The sequence below is a fragment of the Apium graveolens genome, chromosome 4 (genome assembly GCF_009905375.1).
Source record: "Apium graveolens cultivar Ventura chromosome 4, ASM990537v1, whole genome shotgun sequence".
NCBI lineage: Eukaryota > Viridiplantae > Streptophyta > Magnoliopsida > Apiales > Apiaceae > Apium > Apium graveolens.
The window spans coordinates 304,562,947-304,584,072 of record NC_133650.1 but is presented as its reverse complement, the minus strand read 5'-3'; the positions used below and the strand labels follow the sequence as shown (position 1 = coordinate 304,584,072).

The 21,126-nt window shown below is 32.3% G+C and overlaps 2 protein-coding genes across 3 annotated transcripts; both read left to right on the top strand.

Moving 5' to 3' along the window:
• Positions 1-2,781: 2,781 nt before the first annotated feature.
• Positions 2,782-8,775, top strand: LOC141721507 (DNA-(apurinic or apyrimidinic site) endonuclease, chloroplastic-like). Of its 2 annotated transcripts, XM_074524454.1 has the most exons (12): positions 2,782-3,000; positions 3,083-3,164; positions 3,295-3,395; positions 3,485-3,564; positions 3,715-3,957; positions 4,048-4,370; positions 5,004-5,114; positions 6,400-6,537; positions 6,684-6,731; positions 7,276-7,356; positions 7,782-7,941; positions 8,470-8,775. In XM_074524454.1, the coding sequence occupies exons 1-12, from the start codon at positions 2,939-2,941 to the stop codon at positions 8,589-8,591; spliced, it is 1,551 nt and encodes a 516-aa protein (XP_074380555.1). In that variant the 5' UTR covers positions 2,782-2,938; the 3' UTR covers positions 8,592-8,775. The 2 variants fall into 2 exon arrangements, with proteins under 2 accessions (XP_074380555.1, XP_074380556.1); XM_074524455.1 differs by lacking the exon at positions 8,470-8,775 and having other exon boundaries at positions 7,276-7,464; positions 7,782-7,918.
• A 1,347-nt stretch (positions 8,776-10,122) lies between these two features.
• On the top strand, positions 10,123-20,846 carry LOC141717285 (DNA-(apurinic or apyrimidinic site) endonuclease, chloroplastic-like). Its single transcript, XM_074519374.1, has 10 exons — positions 10,123-10,251; positions 10,324-10,387; positions 11,092-11,158; positions 11,509-11,834; positions 12,645-12,755; positions 18,982-19,119; positions 19,261-19,308; positions 19,844-19,924; positions 20,007-20,163; positions 20,567-20,846. Exons 1-10 carry the CDS (start codon positions 10,202-10,204, stop codon positions 20,686-20,688), a joined length of 1,164 nt encoding a protein of 387 aa, XP_074375475.1. The 5' UTR covers positions 10,123-10,201; the 3' UTR covers positions 20,689-20,846.
• The last annotated feature ends 280 nt before the right edge of the window (positions 20,847-21,126 follow it).

The following is a 21,126-nucleotide window of genomic DNA, read 5'->3' as shown; positions in this document are numbered from 1 at the left end:
TCAGTGAAAATTTTTAAAAATAAAAGATATTTGATATAATGATAGAAAAGAATATTCATTACCTAAATAAAGCAGTTCTTTCAGGCAGTCATTGATTCGTCGAAAAGGGGGATACTTGCTTCGAATTTTACCAATTATACTATATCTGGAAACAATAGAATTTTGTTAACTCTTTGAATTCGAAGTGGATTCTTAATCTATTTCTGTATTCTTTCTACATTCAAAGACTAACTCCGAAATAACAAATAAAAAACAAAACAGTGAATAGATTCATAAGTTCGACCCTTTGTAATCGAACTCATGCATGAGAGAAATATTGGATGGCGTAGAGTCAACTAATGAGGTCGGTTCATTAAAAATTCATAGACGAAATGAAAAAATGTCAAAAAAGAAAGCATTCAACCCTCTTTTATATCTTGCATCTATAGTATTTTTGCCCTGGTGGATTTCTCTCTCATTTAATAAAAGTCTGGAATCTTGGGTTACTTATTGGTGGAATACTAGGCAATCTGAAATTTTTTTGAATGATATTCAAGAAAAAAATATTATAGAAAAATTCATAGAATTGGAGGAAATCCTTCTTTTGGAGGAAATGATCAAGGAATACTCGGAAACACATCTACAAAACCTTCGTATAGGAATCCACAAAGAAACGCTCCAATTAATCAAGATACACAATGAGGATCATATCCATACGATTTTGCACTTCTCGACAAATATAATATGTTTCGTTATTCTAAGTGGTTATTCAATTTTGGGTAATAAAGAACTTGTTATTCTTAACTCTTGGGCTCAGGAATTCCTATATAACTTAAGTGACACAATAAAGGCTTTTTCTATTCTTTTATTAACAGATTTATGTATCGGATTCCATTCGCCCCATGGTTGGGAACTAATGATTGGCTTTGTCTACAAAGATTTTGGATTTGCTCATAATGATCAAATTATATCTGGTCTTGTTTCTACTTTTCCAGTCATTCTAGATACTCTATTTAAATTTTGGATTTTTCGTTATTTAAATCGTGTTTCTCCGTCCCTTGTAGTGATTTATCATTCAATGAATGATTAAAAAAGGATCTACTAATATTATATTAATCCAATTCAATTCTAACGTTTCTTACTTTGTAGTTGTACAGAAGCAAAGCATGTAAAATCATACTTACTCTTTCTATTTATACCCATCCCAAAGATTTATTCTATATATTATTTATATTTATTCCAGTAAAATTATTCCAGTAAATAGCAGAATTGCGGATAGGGAACTAGGTTAGCGACCTACCAAATTTATTGTAGACATTTTTGGGCTCAATGGTTGGACCATGCAAACTAGAAAGACTTTTTCTTGGATAAAGGAACAAATTACTCGATCCATTTCCGTATCGCTCATGATATATATCATAACCCGGCCATCCATTTCAAGTGCATATCCCATTTTTGCACAGCAGGGTTATGAAAATCCGCGAGAAGCGACTGGTCGTATTGTATGTGCCAACTGCCATTTAGCTAATAAGCCCGTGGATATTGAAGTTCCACAAACGGTACTTCCAGATACTGTATTTGAAGCAGTTGTTCGAATCCCTTATGATATGCAACTAAAACAAGTTCTTGCTAATGGTAAAAAGGGTGCTTTGAATGTAGGGGCTGTTCTTATTTTACCAGAGGGTTTTGAATTAGCTCCTGCCGATCGGATTTCCCCCGAGCTAAAAGAAAAGATAGGCAATCTGTCTTTTCAGAGCTATCGCCCCAATAAAAAAATATTTATAATTTATAAAAATTATAAAATTTTCTGGAAATTAAGGAAAATTCCAGAAAATAAGGAAAATTCTTGGAAAATAAGGAAAATTCCAGTAAATAAATATGGAAATTCCAGAAAAATTTCGAAGATTTGGATAAAGCAAATCGTTGTAAATCTGTAGGTCGCTCCACACTTTGTGTTAAAAAGGATACCCTGGGAACAAATGAGCTTAACTTCTGCGAAATCTTTTACAATTTCCCAGAAGTTGGAGGGCAAATGATAGAGAGTAAAATAAACTCTGGTTGCGCAATTAATATCACATTAATTATGCACGGATTGGGCTGGCAATAAAGCCCATTTTAGGGCCCAAAATTCTGAATATTAATTAATTTCGTAATTAATTAATATGAGTAAAATCAGTTATTAAGTGGAATCCAAATAGGGATATAACTCCTTGGAAATTGACCTCCAAGAAACCCCATGAAACAAGGAATCAATTTCTTACATTATAAGACTCCAAAATCCACTCTAAATCTGAGACTTGGAGTCTTCTAATCCTAATCCAATTCAAAGCATCCCACGTCTATATAAGGGGTTTCACCCCACAAATCAGAACTACATTTTTTGATTTGATCAATGATAAACAACAAGGTACGTAGGCATGTAGTGAAGGCAAATCGAGTCACCAAACACAAAAGTAGTCAAATCGAGTCTCGAAACTCACGAACCACTGTATTAAATACACCCTAATTTTTTACCCATAGCAAGAGCCTACAACCTAAACCTTAAATCGGCGTACATTTTACTACTTTCTTTTTTAATATTTCTAAAATTGTTAAATTAAATGCGTATTTTATTCAATTTTTTAATATTTTTAAAATTCAAAAGGAGATTATTGAACTCCAAAAATTAAAAATTATTAAATTATGGTACATCATTAAATTTTAAAATATTTATTTTAAAAAATGACATTGAAAATATTTTATCTCAAAATAATGGTATTTGAGGCCCTTTCTCTTATTTTTATGAAAAGTGAAATACAATAATGAAATTCGAGGTCCTTTTTCACCGCGAAACTCTGTCCCCGACCACGACAAAAAAACCCTAATTATAGCTCCTTCCTCGTCAGCTGCTTGTGCTACCTTGCGCCCGCTTACCTTCCTTAACCTACGCACCCCACCTCTAAATGTTGTCCCCCTCTCAATGTATCATGTGTTTCCAACTCTCAGAGTACTAGGTTTCCGCACTTTCCTAAATCCCCCAAGGTAATAATACATACATACATACTATCTGTACCAAATTATATTCACCATAAATATATTCATCTCTCAAACGACGTCGTTTCAGTTTTGCAGTGTCACCAAGTAATTTGAGGTTATCAAGAACAATGGTGTCTTCAAAAGCTATCTCTAAACCCATAATTACCAAAGTAATTAATTAATTATATTTTACATTTTTTAATATTATCATTATTATTACTATATGTTGTTATATTTTATTGTTTCAGAGAATGTTTTGTTTGTTTGATTTAACTGTGATATGCTGGTTGTGGTTGGTAGGATGATGATTTAGAAGCTGAAAACATCGAAAATGATAGTGTTGAGAGTGATTCGGATAGTATAGAGAGGTTGTCGGTTGTACAATTGAGACAAAAACTAAGGTTTGTGCTTCGTGTTCCTTTTTTGCGTTTATGAATTTGAGGATATGAGATGTTTGTAATGAGTTTTGGTTTACTTTTTTGAAATGAAGGAGTCTTGGTGTTCCGGTGAAAGGGCGTAAAACTGAATTGGTGGAGGCTTTGAGGAGTTCTTTAAGCCTTCAACGCGATGGTAATTCAATTTTGACATGGGATATTGCTGCCGAGGGTGGTGTAGTTTTATGTTGTAGTTTGTTATTAATAGGAAGTGTTGGTTATTTTACTTTGATTTTCTTGGTAGTGCAAATTTTTGTCGGTTTAGATAATATTCTTCTAAATGCAGAGGATTGCAAACCCACGGAAACTAAACTGAATTGTTTAAAGGAAAATCTGAAAAGGAAGGTCGACGGTTCTTCTGCACAGATAGAGACTGAGTGCATCAGTACTACTGTTTCCAAAATTTCTGTGGCGAAACGGACTAAGAAAAGTGTGAATAAGGCACCAGTAGAGGAAACCATTGCGGAATCTAAATCCAAGCTAGTTGCAAAAAATAAAGTTACATCAATAAAATCCACCAAGGCAACAGGTTTTGTATTCGGAAACTCAATTTGTTTTCCCCGTTGCTTTTGATGACAACTGAAATGTTTGTTTTTTTAATCATTTATTATGAATCTAGTTAGTAAACCCCCATGTGGAAAGGAAGATGTTGCAGCTTTTATTGCTGAAGCTGATGGAGCATCGGAGATAGTTGATCTCTTAGGGAACCAGGGCGAGCCCTGGACTGTTCTTACACACAAGAAGCCACAGAAAGGGTGGGTATCTTACAATCCACGAACTATGAGGAAGCCTCCTCTTACTGCTGACACAAAACATGTTAAGATCATGTCTTGGAATGTCAACGGCATAAGAGCTTTACTGAAATTGGAAGGATTTTCTGCACTGCAACTTGCACAAAGGGAAGACTTTGATGTCTTGTGCTTGCAAGAAACTAAATTACAGGCACGTATTTTCTAATTTCCGTAGTCTCGATTATCCCAAGTACATAGTCTAGGGCATACTTGCTAATAGGTTGATGGGGTCAGGTTATCATTCTATCAAAGGGATGATTTGTGGCTCGAATTGACATTAAAGTAATCCCTGCTGCTTAGCTGTAGAATGATACATATTGAGATGCTTATGACAATATTCTATGTACTGATATAATTGAGGATGAACGTATAACTTCAAGAGCGAGCTCAATTTTATGAATATTTTCATTTTTTTTTAAAAATGTTCTTTTTGAATGTGCATGACATGCCCAATAAATGACCCAGTGCTGTCTCAATACATTTTGTTTAGCAGTACGGGTAATCATTGTTAGACAAAGTCCCAGTATTTTACTAGAAGAAAATGAGACCATTGTTACACAACATATGGATAAATACACAAATTATGAGATGCACGTCATGCAATATGAGTTACTTAGTGTTTTGTGTTTGAACCAACCCAAATATGAGTATATGACATTAAAGTTGCAATAATTGTTGTATCTGTTCCTGTGTAACATAAAAGACAGTTTTAGGATTTGATATTACATCTTGTGGCAACAGAACTTATGAAATTTAAGTAATCAAATCTCTCCTTTCAAAACAGGAGAAAGATGTTGAGGCAGTTAAATGCTCTCTTCTTGAAGGATATAAAGATAGCTTTTGGACATGTAGTGTCTCTAAGCTTGGGTATTCTGGAACTGCAATTATCTCAAGGGTACGACATTTTATGAGAAGCTTGTCTTTAAGCTGTTAGAACTTGTTATAATAGGTCATGAATAATTTTCTTGTCTGGTTTAAAGCTAGTATTGCGGCTTTGAGTTCATTCATATCTGTTTTTTATTTTTCTGGCCAGGGGATAATGACACCTTTGTAACCTACCTAATGTATTTGGCCTTGGGGAGAGGAGTTTTAAGTTAACACTTTGTACTTCATTGTTTATGCAGTAGCCTCACTTCAACGTTCTTTAGTAATTCTTAATAAGGCCATAAGAATGTTCTTGTAGTCGTTTAAACAAATAGTAACCCACAGTTGATCGATTAGGTTGCATTCACTTGGTGGAAGGAATAAAATCTGAAATGAATTGTAGACATTTATGAAAAAAATACTCATCTTTGTATATAATACTCCCTCCGTCCTTTCCAGTTGTTTACATTTTTAAGATAGTGTTCGGCACACATTTTAAGGTGCATAGAAAGTGTAATTATGTAACTTATTTTTACAATTTTCTTTTTCTGAATAAAAGTTAAATGTTTAAGTTTTTATACGGAAAAAAATGTAAAAAAAAATACAGAACTATTCTTTATATGCACCTTTAAATGCGTCTCGGACACTCTCTCAGAAATGTAAACAATTGGAAAGACGGAGAGAGTATACATTTAGCAACCATATATAAAGTTTCTTCCTTTCCAGTTAACATATAATGAAATAAATGATCTTCTCTTTCTTCCGCTTATATCTTTTAAAATTCTAATCATACGATTCACACTCTCATCTTATTCATCTCTTTCCTGTTTAATTTTTCTTTACAGTTTTTGTTTTAATCCCCCCTTACATCTTATTCCAACCAGTAAGTAACAGGTGCTATGCATGCTGTGGTGTCAGTGTTGTAGATACTTGATAGGTATATTGGCGGCTATTCATTTTGTTTCTTGTAGCCTTATTTGTGATTAATCATCTTAAAGACATATGCGATGTACATGTTCACTATGATCATTGACTTAATACTTAGATTCTAAAATAGAAGTTACCCTAAATGTTGTAATAAACATAATGGAACCGCCTTACCTTATTTTGGCCTTAAAAATAGATGCTAAAAAAAAAATAATCATGATAGTGCAAGATTTCATCTTAGTTATTGCATTGCATATTTCACGTACAACATGTTTTGTATGTCGTTCTGTGGTGTTGTCTGGACTTGTTATTTGAGCTATCAGTCAAAAGTTGTTTCTAAATATATATATCTTATCATCCTTGATTGTCTATTTTGATGCATCTGGCAGATAAAACCACTTTCAGTGAGATATGGCCTTGGCATATTGGATCATGATGGTGAAGGACGTCTTGTGACAGTAGAGTTTGATACTTTCTATTTACTATGTGGATATGTTCCCAATTCAGGAGATGGTCTAAAAAGATTGGTAAATGACATGGCAGTACTAGTTGATCCTTTACTTGGTTCCTTCTTTATTTTCATATTTGAGGCAGATGTAGTTCACCTTATATCCAGACATACTTTGTGAAAAAAGTAGATCTGCACTAATAATCTTTTTTCTCCTAAATCTAGTCATACAGAGTTACTGAGTGGGATACATCTCTGAGCAATTACATGAAAGTAAGTCTTGGCTTGAATTTTATATTTTATGAAAAGTTTCACATTTCTGCATACATGGAAATGAGTCTCTCGCTTCTCCCTCACATATGCGGAAGATTTGTAATATTTATAGTGTTTATATTTGTGACGGGTGTTTTAGCTTAGTCATGACCAATTTATCTTGTATCATATGTTAACTGACAGCTTACATGTGAGTTCTTGTAGAATATAAAATTTATCTTATAATTTTTTGTTTTCCTCTTTTCACGATTCTTAGAGTTTTAACAATGATACACAGATGTAGGAGAAAAGTGAAAATCTTGCAAAAGCTAACACTAATTCATTAAAAATAAATGTAGATCTTTGATTTCTCGATCCTTTAACTACTTGTTTTTTTCTTATTTGTCTTCAAATTCTGTGTAACTTGGGTGATTTAAAAAGAGGATTTAACACCCACCTGTTTCTCATGTGCTTGATCAACGTCTATGGTTAAATTAGAAAACTATGAACTTCTGTTATTTTGTTGATTTGATTTTGTATTGATGGCCTCTCTTACCTTGTACAGGAGCTAGAGAAGGCAAAGCCTGTCATTTTGACTGGAGATTTGAACTGTGCGCATGAAGAAATCGATATTTTTAATCCTGCGGTAAAGTTTAGAAGTTACAACACTGTTTGTTTTTATATCAGAAGGCAGATATTACCTCTATTGTAATGATGAGATGCATTCCACCTATCTACGTTTATGCAAATCCAGGTCGGTCATATCTAGTATTCCGAGCTACAAATATTCCAAATTTCACACATAATTATAAGAGTTACACATAAAAGACCAGAGTTCTTGCCCGTGCAATATACATAGTAGTAAAATTCAAGTGTTAAGGTGCATATCTTAATGGGTTACTGGCACTTTTAAAATGTGAGAGGCATAAAGAGCCACCATAGTATTGTTCTGAATAGAATTGGAAAGTTGAAAAAATTTGTAATTCTGTTCCAAACTGTATTGTCACAACTGTTTTTGGTAACTACCATAGTTAACTCATAAACCAGTTCATATCATTTATTGCTATATAGGGAAATAAAAGAAGTGCTGGTTTTACAATTGAAGAAAGGCAGTCATTCGAAACGAATTTCTTGAGTAAGGGATTCGTCGACACGTTTAGGAATCAGCATCCTGGTGTTGTTGGCTATACTTACTGGGGTTACAGGCATAATGGACGCAAGACAAATCAAGGTATTTTTAATTCTGTATTTTCTACAAGTCATTTTTCATGGAGAGCGAGCGCACACATAACACATAGGTAGGTTAAATGATAATTTACTTTAAGAACACTTGAACAACAAATTTAATAAGATATGAGTGAGGTAACTGTTGGACCATTTCCCTTTGATTGTTTTAAACATATTTTCTGCCCTGTGTTTGACTTTGTGTTTTAAACTTTATGTTCAATGATTTTGTAAAAGTTTTATGTTGGTAAGTAGACTTTATGTTTCAAGTAGATTGCCACAACCGCACTTGGGGTTCAGTAAAATTTGAAAGTTGCCAACACTTCCCTGACATTCAACTAATGGTTGAATTAATTAAGGCTTAGGGGAAAAACTAAAGCAGCGTCGTTTGGTAACAACACTATACAAGAGGAGATGTTAAGAAATTATCTTTACTCCCCCCCCCCTATAGCACCAGCGTGTTTTTAATGGAACTGCACTTAGAATGAGACCCTCTCTATTTACGATTCTTATATCTTCTTGAACTGTATAACAGGATGGCGTTTGGATTACTTCCTTGTCTCAGAGTCCATCTCCGACAAGGTTTATGACTCGTATATTCTCCCAGATGTCGGTGGTAGTGATCATTGTCCTATTGGTCTTATTCTTACTCTTTAGGTTAGATAGGATTATTTACTATTTAACTTCTTGGCTTATAATATGATATAGTGACCAAGGAGGAAAAACATATCATATCTGCTGCATTTCGTCGCATGACATTTTTGTGTAAACCATCCGCGGAATGAATATTTTGTTAAACCTAACATAGTTGTACATGTACTTGGATATGCATAATGCATCACCCATATGTGCTTCGGTTGGGATGAAGTACTCTCTGTTGTGCAAATTTCCGTTCAAAGCTTTGCAGTGGCATTTACCTAAGGATTAGTGAGCTAAGCTGACATAAAGCAAAGTATGTCGGGGCTTATACTCATGTCCCTCAAAAACTGGGGACTCAGGGAGAAAGAGTTTTCTTGACAAAACTTTGGCAGCATTTTCATTTTTTAACTTTGCAGGATAGCTGGATTGCATAAATTGGTCTTAAGTATTCAAATCCGCACTTTAAAATTCTGCCCCTGTTTCGGATCTCACCAGAAACTTTAATACTCTATTCTATTTCTATGTCTCTCTTAAACTCTTTGGCCATGTTTGTTTAATGGTATTAAGTAGGGGATAGGATTATAGTCCTTTAAATTTTCCAATCCCATGTTTGTTTTATAAAAAATTAGTGAAGGATTATCCAAGGATTATAATCCTTTAAATTATCTTATCCCATGTTTGTTTTGTTGGAGTAGAGGATAGGATTATAATCTCATCTAATGCTTGGTGGGAGGAGCTATTGTTTTATCCCCTCCTGCAAGTCATTTTTTAAAAGATTATAATCCCCTCATTGTTATCCCATATGAAACAAACATAGGATTGGAAAATTTAAAGGACTATATTCCAATCCCAAGTACTATCCCACAAAACAAACATAGGATAAAATTTTAAAGGATTATATTACAATCCTATACTTAATCCTTTCAAACAAACTTAGAATAAGATTATTTAATCCGTAGGACTAATTTTGATAGGATTAGTTATTCCCGGATTATTATCCCAGGATTATAATCCCATTAAACAAACATGGCCCTTGATCATAATATTTTATGAAAGAAAGAATTACTAAAGAATATATTATCATGCCATAAATGATATAGCAAGTAAAAACAATGCGAATTTATTTTTATCAGTTTTTTCCAATTTTGTATAAAATACGATCTGGCCCATAATTAATGAACTCCCACATCTAATTGTTAAACCTTTAGTGGAAACATAAGAATTGAAAATTTGGAACCGAATTATGATCTGTTAACTGTTAAAGTTTTAAATGATTAACAAAATCTATAATCGTGTTCATGTTTGACTCATTTGAAAAAATGAACTGTTTTTTTTTATTTGAACAATGAACTCTTGCTGAATTTATCGACTCATTTGCAATGATATGTGCAACCTGCCAACTAAAAGCACTAGTTAAAATCCGATTCATTAAATAAAATAGCTAGTAGGAAAATAAAAACTAGCTAAAAGCAAATTAATTTTAAAGTGAAGATAAAATTAAGATAAATATAATTATGATAAATGAAAACTTGCAGGGCAAGTAACTACATTTTGTTCAGTTTATACTTTATAACTTCTGTGCCGGTTAATGAGAATGACCTAAAAAGATACTAACATTTTCGTCAACGATGAGTCGTGTTTTAGCTCGTAGAATTTTAGGGTTAAACAATCTTTCCAGGTAATTTATACAATCTTGATTTAAATATTTATCAATTTTTTCTGTTGTTATTATAATCTATGTCGTTCACAGTGTTGTAGCTGTTAGAGTAGCCTGCAGGGCCTATTCACAAGCTGTGGAAATTGCCGCTTCCAAAGTAAGTGATTAATTATTTCTTATATTGCATTGGTTGATACTGTACTTTAATTATGGCGGTGTTTGGTTCGTGATTTACAGATTCGGTTAACGAGAATGAAAATAAAATTTGGTTTGTGACACTCCATCTCTGTCCAACAGATTTTTTCGATGCACCATCAGCATCTTCGAACTTATTTTGAAGGGAATTATCTCTGATTTTCTGTATGGTATATCAACTGTTCGATTAAATTTCAAAATGAGGCAGTCTTTTTTTTTGTTAATTTGTCATAGTAAAACTTTAATTTATGTCTTTTTAATTATTATTTTTGCATTGCTTGCATATAAATTGAAAAATAAATCACCATTCTAGAATTTTGAAACTTCATAATTGTATATAATTATAAATTGAAAAGATATTAGTAGTATTTTTGTAATATAAATTTTAATATTTCGATCTGTCTAAATATTTGAATTTTGTGATATAAATCTTTTGAATATTTCATTGTACTTGCGGGGAAGAAAATTATTTGTAGTTCTGATTTTTATTTCAGAGTGAATCCCAGAGTGAATCAAACAGCATGTTCTCATTTCAGCACAATCCATAGTTAGGAGAATCATTCCCATTTCCGTTCCCATTATTCACATTCCCGACGCCTGCATAAGCAATCCAAATGCCTCCCTTGTATCGTTTTGTTTGATGAATTGCAGTTTGTTGGTTTATAGGATGATGAACCGAAAGCTGGAGATATTGAGATTGATTTGAGGCATTCTCTAGGCTCTCATCACGATGGTAATTAGAATAATAATTTAATGTGATTATATCATGTAATTATATTTCTGCTTATATAGGGAGCTAGGTGAATGTTTAACGTGATTACTAATGTTCAGTACTTCAATTCTATCTATTTTAAGGATCAAACACCGGTGGCGGTCATGAGTATTTTGAATCATAGTTATATATGTTTGATATGAATGTGTTTTATCTACCCTTATCTGCAATCAGAAACCCCGCATAAATTGTTGTTACTATAATAATAGATATGTTTGAATCTCCGATGACACTTGGTGACTTTTATTAGTTCTCATATTATTCTGGTTCCACCTGTGGTTTTCATTTTATTTCAATATTTTGTTTCTCAGTTATAGCTCAGACACAGGCCGGCTGTGTTGGTACTACTGTTTCAAAGATTTCTGTGGCTAACCGGACTAATGAAAGTGTGTATCAGACCCCAGCAGATGGTCCATGGACTGTTCTTACACACAAGTGGCCACAAAAGGGGTGGAAAGCTTACAATCCTCGAAATATGAGGAAGCCTGCTCTTACTGCTGATATAAAGCATGTTAAGATGATGTCTTGGAATGTCAACGGCTTAAAGCGTTTACTCGAATCTGATAAAAATTCTGTTATGCAACTTGCACAAAGGGAAGACTTTGATATCTTGTGCTTGCAAGAGACCCAATTACAGGCACGTATATATTTCACAGTTCTCGACAGTTTGAATTAATTATCCTAACCATATATGCAGTCTTACCTACATGCTAGTAGCTACTCTTGTCTCAGGAATCTTGGAATTGTTGTTTGTAGTTAAAGTTCTTCATATATGTCTGTTCTTGATCTTGCTCTTGTTTCACCCACTGCTTTGCGGTTTCATCTTCTTCTCTATAATAAACACCTCTCTAGTTCCTCTTGGCCAGCGTATTATTCTCATTATTGGCTACTGAGGAAAGGATTTTAACTTTTTGAAATCTTAAATAGTTTCAGTATTGTTTTTAGAGAGAATACATTTCGAAATTATGTGCTTTATTTTAAAAACTAGAACTAATGCAAGTAATTGATTTAGTTTACACTTGTAGTTAAAGACTTAAAGTTGCAATATTCTTCGTATGTATGCCGGGTTTCTGTTCCACTCAGTAATGCTCTTATCTTTCCCTGTCTTCCCAATTTTTAATTGTCTGGACTGCAGACCACGAGTAAAAACTACAAAATAGGTGAACAAAACCGTGACAGTCATATATACCTAAGATCAAAATACAAATATTTTTAAAATATAGCAAGAAACAGTTGTCCTGTTTTGTATAAACAACTTACCAAGTACACCATTAGTTTTTGTTTTTATGTTTGTGAATACCACTAATCTGTTTGTTGGGGATTACAGTATAGGGATTACAGTATATTGAATCATTCCCAAATATTTATGAAAGGTTAAATATCATGAAAAAATTTAGTTTTCTATGGTTTGCACTGCTGATATTTAAGTAACCAAAATTCAAAACAGGAGAATGATGTTGAGGCAATCAAAAGCTCTCTTCTTGAAGGATATGAACATAGCTTTTGGACATGTAGCGTCTCAAAGCTTGATTATTCTGGCACTGCAATTATCTCAAGGGTATGATATTTTAAGAGAAGCTCGACTTCATGTGTTTATGCTTGTTATGATTAACATGTTGTAATTTGACATATATAAGTCTCTTGTCGAATTTTTATGATATTATTTGTGACCATTATATTGTTTTGTTGCTGGCCAGTGAGCTCCACACCCCCAGTGAGCTCCACACCCCGTCTTTAATGTTTAAAACCTTTTAACTAATTCTCCCTTGACCAAAATTGTTATAAATTTTGAACATATTAAGGTTTAACATGTATACATATATAACCATTAAAAATTGCCTAAATATTAACTTTTGATACCTGCTTCACAAGATTATTGCAAATATTGTTTTGGTAAATTGTAATTCTGAAAAATGCAAAGACACGACATCATTCCACCTTCCGCTAGCAAAACTGAAAGTGAGTGAAAGTTCTGCAGTAGTAAACAAGTTGGGAATGTTTGCTCATGATGAGGATAAAATTATTAGAATTACCAACAACCATTTCATCCCCCCCTACTACTAGTTTCCCCAGGATTCATGAGATCTATATTATATTGCTATCCACCTATCTCCTTTGTTATTCCCGAAGTGATGCATAACAAAGGATAATAATACTAATATGTCTTTATTTTATATTAGTTAGGAACAGATTTAATTGTAAATTATTTTAGAAGTATATATTATGTAAATTAGTAGCAATATTCTAGATTGACATTGAAAATGAAAAAATGATTTGTTTCTATTGTTAAGAAGCTTATTATTTGATGGCTAAGGCCTCATTTGTTTTCCACTGAATGTAGCTAAATGAAGCCGTAGCTGTGCGATTCTTACAATCAGCGTGCTTGGGGGCTAAATTTTTCTTTCTGAAACTTTCAGATATGGCTGAACCATTCCTCCAAAAAATTAAACGTGAATTATTTATAGTGTGTCATTGTTATTAATATGCCATTGTATTAGTATAATAATAAGAATAACTATTATTATTGTAATATTTTAATTTTTTAAAAATGTTTTATAATAGTTTTATATATTTTCGAGTTTTTCTTAAAAAATCATAAATCTTATAAAATTATGTTTTTCTAAATTAAAATATAAAGCATGACTACAATTTAAAATTCGTACATTTTTTTTTTGAAAAAATTAATCATGAAAAGAAAATTTTAAGGAAAAATACTTAAATCACTATATGATATCATTCCATTAGAGTATCTAAATTATTTTTCAACAAAAAAATTATTTTTTTTATTAAACATTGAAAATAAAGTCATTCAGATATTCTATAAATACATGTACCAAATGATATTATTCGATTCGTTCAGATTGCTATTTTATTCGGATTTTTAAAAATCTTAATCATTCAATTCAGATTTTACAAATGACCCCTAAGTTTTAGGATTTATTTTATAAAAAACTGTAATCTTCTTCATTGAATAGAGTTGAAGTATATCAAATAAATATGTAGGTTGTAATCAACAAATACACACAAAATCTGCAGTAATTTAACTCTATCCAATAATGAAGATTATAATTATTTATATAATAAATCATAAAACTTAGCCATCAAGAATGAATATTATTAATAAAGGAAAAAATTCATTCCTATTCTCTACCATAATCTAGGATTCTGCTAAATTTATAATAAAATTATAATTAATCTATTCATAACTAATAATATGAAATAAATACAAACTATTTTTATTATTTTTTCTTTCAACATCATTTTCCTCGTCTTTGAACAAACTCGTGCACGAGTTTTAAAATTTAAGATTCAACGAACAAAGAGATGACTTACAGTGACATTAAAATTGGACTACTTACGCAAGATTTTCGAAAATGACACATCCAAAATAAATTTTGTTGATGTAGTAACCGTTCCCAATATTGTCAATGCCTGAAATCAACATATTTCACCTTGACGATGTTCATGCGGTTTACATCATCTTGACTTTTAACAACCTCCTCTATCAATTCTTTTTCAATGTTAACACACCTAAAACCAGGAACTTTAATATCAAAATTTTCTTCAATAATCGATACACGATCATTAATTGATGCAATATACCCAATTTTTTAATAGTCTTGTCGAAACGTTTTCTTCATAAAAATCACCAACTTCAAGTTTCACATCACTTTCACCATAGGTTGATGTGAAGGCGGAGATGGAGGTTTTACATGTGGAGGACTTTGTTGCACACCAAGTTTATCTATAATTGTTCCTTGCTCATCTTGCATATAAAAACTCTAATCTTCATATTTATTTTCCAAATTTCATAATTTTATATTGTTTTGCCCGATATACGTATCAAGACGGTTTTTTGCTTTGTCAACATTGATCATTGTGTAAAAATTAAGGGCTGACTTACAAATTCTGAGGTTATTTTGTTGGTTCTGAAGTACTTTGGCAATATATATATACACAAATAAGATACTAAGATTAGGGTTTTTGCGTTTTTGGTGGTTGCTAAAGCAGTTTTTGGTGGCTGCTGGGATATTGTATGGCGGCTGTCAGTAGCCGTTGCTGGTTGCTGGGGCGGTGACTGTTGCTGGTTGCTGAGGCTGTTATAGGATGTATACGACTGTTGTCGACTGATGGTGGTTAGTGGTGTTAGGGTGGAGGATTGGTGGCTTTTGGTAACACTTGATATAGGACAAGGATAGGGAAAAGCTTTAAACGCAGGACTAATGGCCTATCTCCGCAGAAAATAAGCAAAAAACACACAAATCTTAATATAATTCAATTATATTAAATAATACTAGTTAATAATTAAGGTTACAATTTTTGATATAGTAAATCCTAAAACTTAGCCATCAAGTAAGTCGGACGTTAATTTTACACAACGATTAATATGGGTGAATTAGACCGTCGTTTGTTACATATATTGAGCAAAACAACCAGTGGTTACGAAATTTGGAGAACGAACTTGATGGTTTGATTTTTCAAATGCAAGATGTGCATGCAACACTCAAAGTAATTGTAGATACTCTTCGGGTACGGCATAATCTTCCAACCGGATATAAACCTAATGTTGAAAGGAATGTGAACTTTGAATTTGCTGAATTTCATGAAAAAATGACAAATAAACCTATCAAACCACATGAGCTAATGAATCACTTAGCAAACATGTTTTGACTGTTTAAGAAAATCGAATTGGTAAAGCTGTATTTATATTGAAATAGAATGGGTAAAAGAGGCGTTCAGTATTGAAGAAATAATGAATAAGGAGAGCGGTGGTGCATATTGATTTTCTTAGAGAAGACAAGATATTGAGAACTCGGGACAACCCACACTTTTTCAGATAGTCATTTCAACAGCGAAACTAATATAGTATTTCAAAATTTTAAAAATATAAAACCAACTTTTATAAATTCTTAAAACCAAAACCCCTTTATCGTAAAATTCTATAAATCTAGAAGTGAAAAATTACATAATCCAAAATAAACTAAATTTAGAGATGCAGATCCTCGACATCAAACAACTTAAAACTAGAACATTATTAAGAGACCTTAGTCCAATTATAATCCCATCTAAAAATAAAACCCATCGCTAAGCACGTGAAAATATGGAAATGATGAGAATTAATGAATTTAATGCTAAGACTTTAGAAACGTGGTGTACTCAAGAGGGCGCGAAGGCGCTAGAGAACCTGTTGATAATCATAAGGGATGGGATATCAAACACTCGTAAACAAATTGGGAACCTACATAAAAATGATTAAATGTACGTCCCTACTTGAAGCATAAGCATACGTGTTTTGATATATATCCTTTCTATACTAATGTGTTTAAAAGATCTCATTTTTTCTTCTTACTTCTGAAACTCGTGGATAATTTTTTTTCAATGGCGAGAATATTGATGCAAAACGGAGAATAATAATATTAGTTTGTATTTATTTTTATATTATTAGTTCGGAATAAAGTTAATTGTAATTTATTTTAAACTTATATATTAAACATAGAAAAAATGACACAAATAGATGATTTTCCATTAAATAATACCAAAATAACTAGTTTCATAAAGTTGGCCAATTTTGACCATTTCAACTCGCCACTGTCAAATACGTAACTAATATACCTTACTGTTACTTGCGTATCATGATGTAATAATTTTCAAAGTATATATAGATAATACCTCCTCAGAATACCCCGGCAAGGCTTGCATATCCTTTAATGCTCTAACAAGATTTGTATGTCCATCTCGCTCTCACGTTACCCCAACATCATTTGCGTATTTTGTATTACTTTAATAATTTTTATTAATAATTCGTAGTTTTAAAATATTTTTTCTAATTTCGTGTTAGAAATTTTTTCTTCGAGTTTTTAAAATATTTAATATTTAATTAAAATTGTAAATTTTATCAGTATTTCCTTTGGTGTCAAAGGGTTTAATAGTTCCCTTTTGGATTTTTGAAATATTTAATTTTGTAAAAAAGATGAATAAAAGCTAAGGCACTAGACCCTCGAGTCTAAACTTAAATTTAATCATAGACCCTAAAGTGTTCACGATTAAATTATTAGTTTTAAATTTTATCTATATTTCCCTTGCGGTTAAAGGGTTCAATAGCTCCCTCTTGGGTTTTAGAAATATTCAGTTTTATAAAAAATGAATAAAGGCACATCGATTTATCTAAACCCTATCATAACCCTTAATTTAATCGTGGACGTGTTGATAATTAAATTAATATTTTTGAATTTTATCTTTATATCCTTTGCAGTTAAAGGATTTAATAGTTCCGTCTTTGGTTATTTCATAAAAAAAAGGTACAGCCATTTTGGGTAGAGCCTAAAGCCTAATTTTAATTGTGGACCCTAAAGTGTTCATGATTAAATTAAGATTTTACAATTTTATCTTTATTTCCCTTGGGGTTAAATGGTTCAATAGTTCCATTTTGGGTTTTGGGAATCGGATTAGGTATCGATTAGTGATTAATCAGCAAACTGAGGACTAATAAGAGGGATTAATCGGAACAATAATCGGATATTTTTTCATAAAATTTAATACTTTACCCCTATTTATAATAAAATATAAATTTAAAAATTATTTATGTAGATACTCGGTTTTCTAAAATCAAATCGATAAATTAAGGTTTAATTGGGAATTTTTAAAAATTAAAAGAAATTACACATTACACCCATCAAGAATGTGAATTATGGTTTTTATATTTGAAAATATTCTACCTACATATGCGTAATCTGTTTAAATTTTTTTATTGAATATTACTCAAATGAAGAATGCTTGTTAGAATTTACATTTATAGCAGTGGCAGATGCGTATTGCAACCTTCTTAAATGACAATACTCCCACTTCTAATGTGTAACCAGCATTAGAATTGAAAAAAAGGAATACAGATTATACCGGTGAGGAATGCGTATTCAGCTTACCCCAATGCCAAATGCGTAACCCATCGGCTAAAGTTGGGCAACTAAGCGGAACCGGTTATTTTTGTCAAGTGTCTACCAAAAACCCACTAAACCTGTCATTCACCCTTAAATATACTAGCAAAGGTATTCTAGATTATGGTAGAGAATAAGAAAAAGATTTGTATAAGAATATTTATGAACTAAGTTTTAGGATTTATTATTTGAACAATTATGATTTTCATTATTGAATAGGGTTGAATTATATGAACTAAATATGTGGGATTCGTTGTGTTTCCTGCTGATTCTTTGCGGAGGTAGGCCCTTATCTACCTGTTTTACCGTGTCCCTCACTCTTGTGCTGCATTACCAAGCATCCTTTGTAAAAAAAAATCTTCAGAATTTTCTTCTCTTTCAGTGGATTATTTCCACTACTTATTGACATGTAGAACACCCATTTGGGAATGTATTAGCACATCAATGATTAGTTATATAGACTATTAATTCACATCAATGTAAGAAACGCACATAAAAATGCATGGTTTGACACAAACCATCTTATTTCTTAGCTATGATCAATATCCTATGAAGACATATGATATAAATGTTCAGTATAATCTTTGACTACACTTAGATTCTGAAGAGACTTTACTCAAGCTCTAATTAACTTAGTAAAACCACCTTACCTGATTTTTGGTCTCAAGGAATGGTGACTAATATCTAAACTTGATCAGGATATAGCAAGCTTTCATCTTGATTCTTGCATTGCATATTTTATCTCCAATTTGTTATGTTCATCAGTACTGTTATGGTCTCTGGACTTGTTATCTGAGTTTTCTGAATATATATCTGTTCGTGCTTGACTGCCAATTATGATTTATCTGGCAGATTAAACCACTTTCAGTGAGATATGGCCTCGGAATAGCAGAACATGATGATGAAGGACGTCTGATTACATTAGAGTTTGATACTTTCTATCTAATAGGCGGATATATTCCAAATTCAAGTACTGGTCTAAAAAGATTGGTATATGACATGGCAATATAATTCATTCATTTTTACATGCTTTTTCTTTAATTATATTTGATCACATCTAAAGCAGATATAGTTCACACATCTAGATGCACATAATAGAATAAACTGATCCGCGTCTGCTTTTTATCTCAGGCATACAGAGTTGAACAGTGGGATCCTGCTTTAAGCAATTACATGAAAGTAAGTATTTGTTTGTCCTTAATAATTAGCTATAGAAAGTTTTACATTGCTGCATGTGACCATCCTCACCATTGGTTTCAATACATCTCTTCTTTCTCTCACTCGGGTGAAAGGTCTATTACATATAGTGTGTACTTATATTTGTATATATGATGGATGTTGCATCTTATGAGTTATGGTCAATTAATCTTCTATCATGTGTCAATTGATAGTCTCCAATGACTTGTAAAATTCCTTCTTATCTTATAATTGGTATTTCCCTATTTTCCTAGCTCTTCCGTGTGGAATTGATAAGCATATGTAGAAAATGTGCATTATCCTTGCAAAATTTCAACTAATATAATAGAAAAAGATATATTTTTTTGTTTGGTTCTTTTCCATCTTTCTCTTGTTTGTCTTCCACTTTTGTATGCATCCTGTTAACTTTAATGTGCTCATCTGCTTGATCAGCTTCTGTTAGCCAATTAGAAAAGCGAGAACTCCTATTATTTAATTGATTTAATTTTGTGTTGATGGCCTCCCCTACCCTGTACAGGAGCTAGAAAAGTTGAAACCTGTTATTTTGACTGGGGATTTGAACTGCGCGCATAAAGATATTGATATTCATAACCCTGGAGTAAGTTAAGCAGTTATACTGTCAGCATTGATCTAGCATTGATCTTCCTGGTCTCGTTACTAACAATGTTTCTGCTATGTAGAGCAATAAAAGAAAAGCAGGTTTTACAATTGAAGAAAGGCGGTCATTCGAGAAGAACTTCTTAGATAAAGGTTTCGTTGACACATTTAGGAGACAGCATCGTGGTGTACTTGGCTATACTTTCTGGGGTTGGGATAATGGACGTGAGACAAATAAAGGTATTTTTAGATCTATCTAGCTCAATCACACACACACACACACACTCGGACTCACACGGGAAGGGAGGTTGAATTGATATTTAACTCATACTGCATCTTTTTTTAAATACTCAAACAGTCAGGAGAGAGAGGTAATCGTTAGACCAAAACCCTTTTATAAATTGTTTGAATCAATATATCTGTTCTGTCCTTTGACTTGGAATTTTCTAAATTTTAACAGATGTAATGCATATTTTAAGCTTTAAATGTTGACAGGTGGTATAGCATCACAGTGTTGTTAAACAACTGCACTGAACTTGCATCACAGTGTTGTTAGATAACTGCATTGAACTTGGTATAAAAACAGGAAGTGCTGAAACGTTTCTATTGACTAATCTTAATCTCTTCTTGAACTGTAAAACAGGATGGCGCCTGGATTACTTCCTTGTTTCGAAGTCCATCATGGACAATGTTTACGACTCATACATTCTCCCAGATGTTGCTAGTAGTGATCATAGTCCGATCGGCCTCGTTCTCACACTCTAGGTGAAGTAGTGCTAGGTCATTTTAGCTTATTGGATTATTTGGAGGGATATGTTATCATTTCTGCATCATATCCTCGTACCACAGTTTCATGTAAACATTGGCAGAATTGAATTTTCGTATCAGACATATATATCAATGAAAAATCGTCATTTGGAAAATGCACAATCGTTTTATGCAGTTAGAATTTCTGCTTTCATTCACTATGAAAGGACAAATCTTCTTGAACACAAGGTGCTGGATGGAAAATAGTAATAATAAAAAAACAAGTCTCATATTTCAAAAAAAAAAAAGAAGAGACAAGTCTCATTTTTTAACTTTTGATGGTAACAAGAGAAAGTATATATACACACACGCAATGATCCTATATTTTAATTTAAACTTTTTGTTAAAACAAATACAACAATGAACAATTAAAAAAATACAAAATTATTATTTCAA

Excerpts from the sequence above, each read along its gene's own strand:
- LOC141717285 (XM_074519374.1), top strand. The coding sequence starts at position 10,202 with ATGAGTCGTGTTTTAGCTCGTAGAATTTTAGGGTTAAACAATCTTTCC. Across the intron at positions 11,159-11,508 it reads TCTAGGCTCTCATCACGATG|TTATAGCTCAGACACAGGCC; the intron begins GTAATTAGAATA and ends TTTGTTTCTCAG. Across the intron at positions 20,164-20,566 it reads TGGACGTGAGACAAATAAAG|GATGGCGCCTGGATTACTTC; the intron begins GTATTTTTAGAT and ends ACTGTAAAACAG.
- LOC141721507 (XM_074524454.1), top strand. The coding sequence starts at position 2,939 with ATGTATCATGTGTTTCCAACTCTCAGAGTACTAGGTTTCCGCACTTTC. Across the intron at positions 4,371-5,003 it reads TGCAAGAAACTAAATTACAG|GAGAAAGATGTTGAGGCAGT; the intron begins GCACGTATTTTC and ends CTTTCAAAACAG. Across the intron at positions 6,732-7,275 it reads CTCTGAGCAATTACATGAAA|GAGCTAGAGAAGGCAAAGCC; the intron begins GTAAGTCTTGGC and ends TACCTTGTACAG.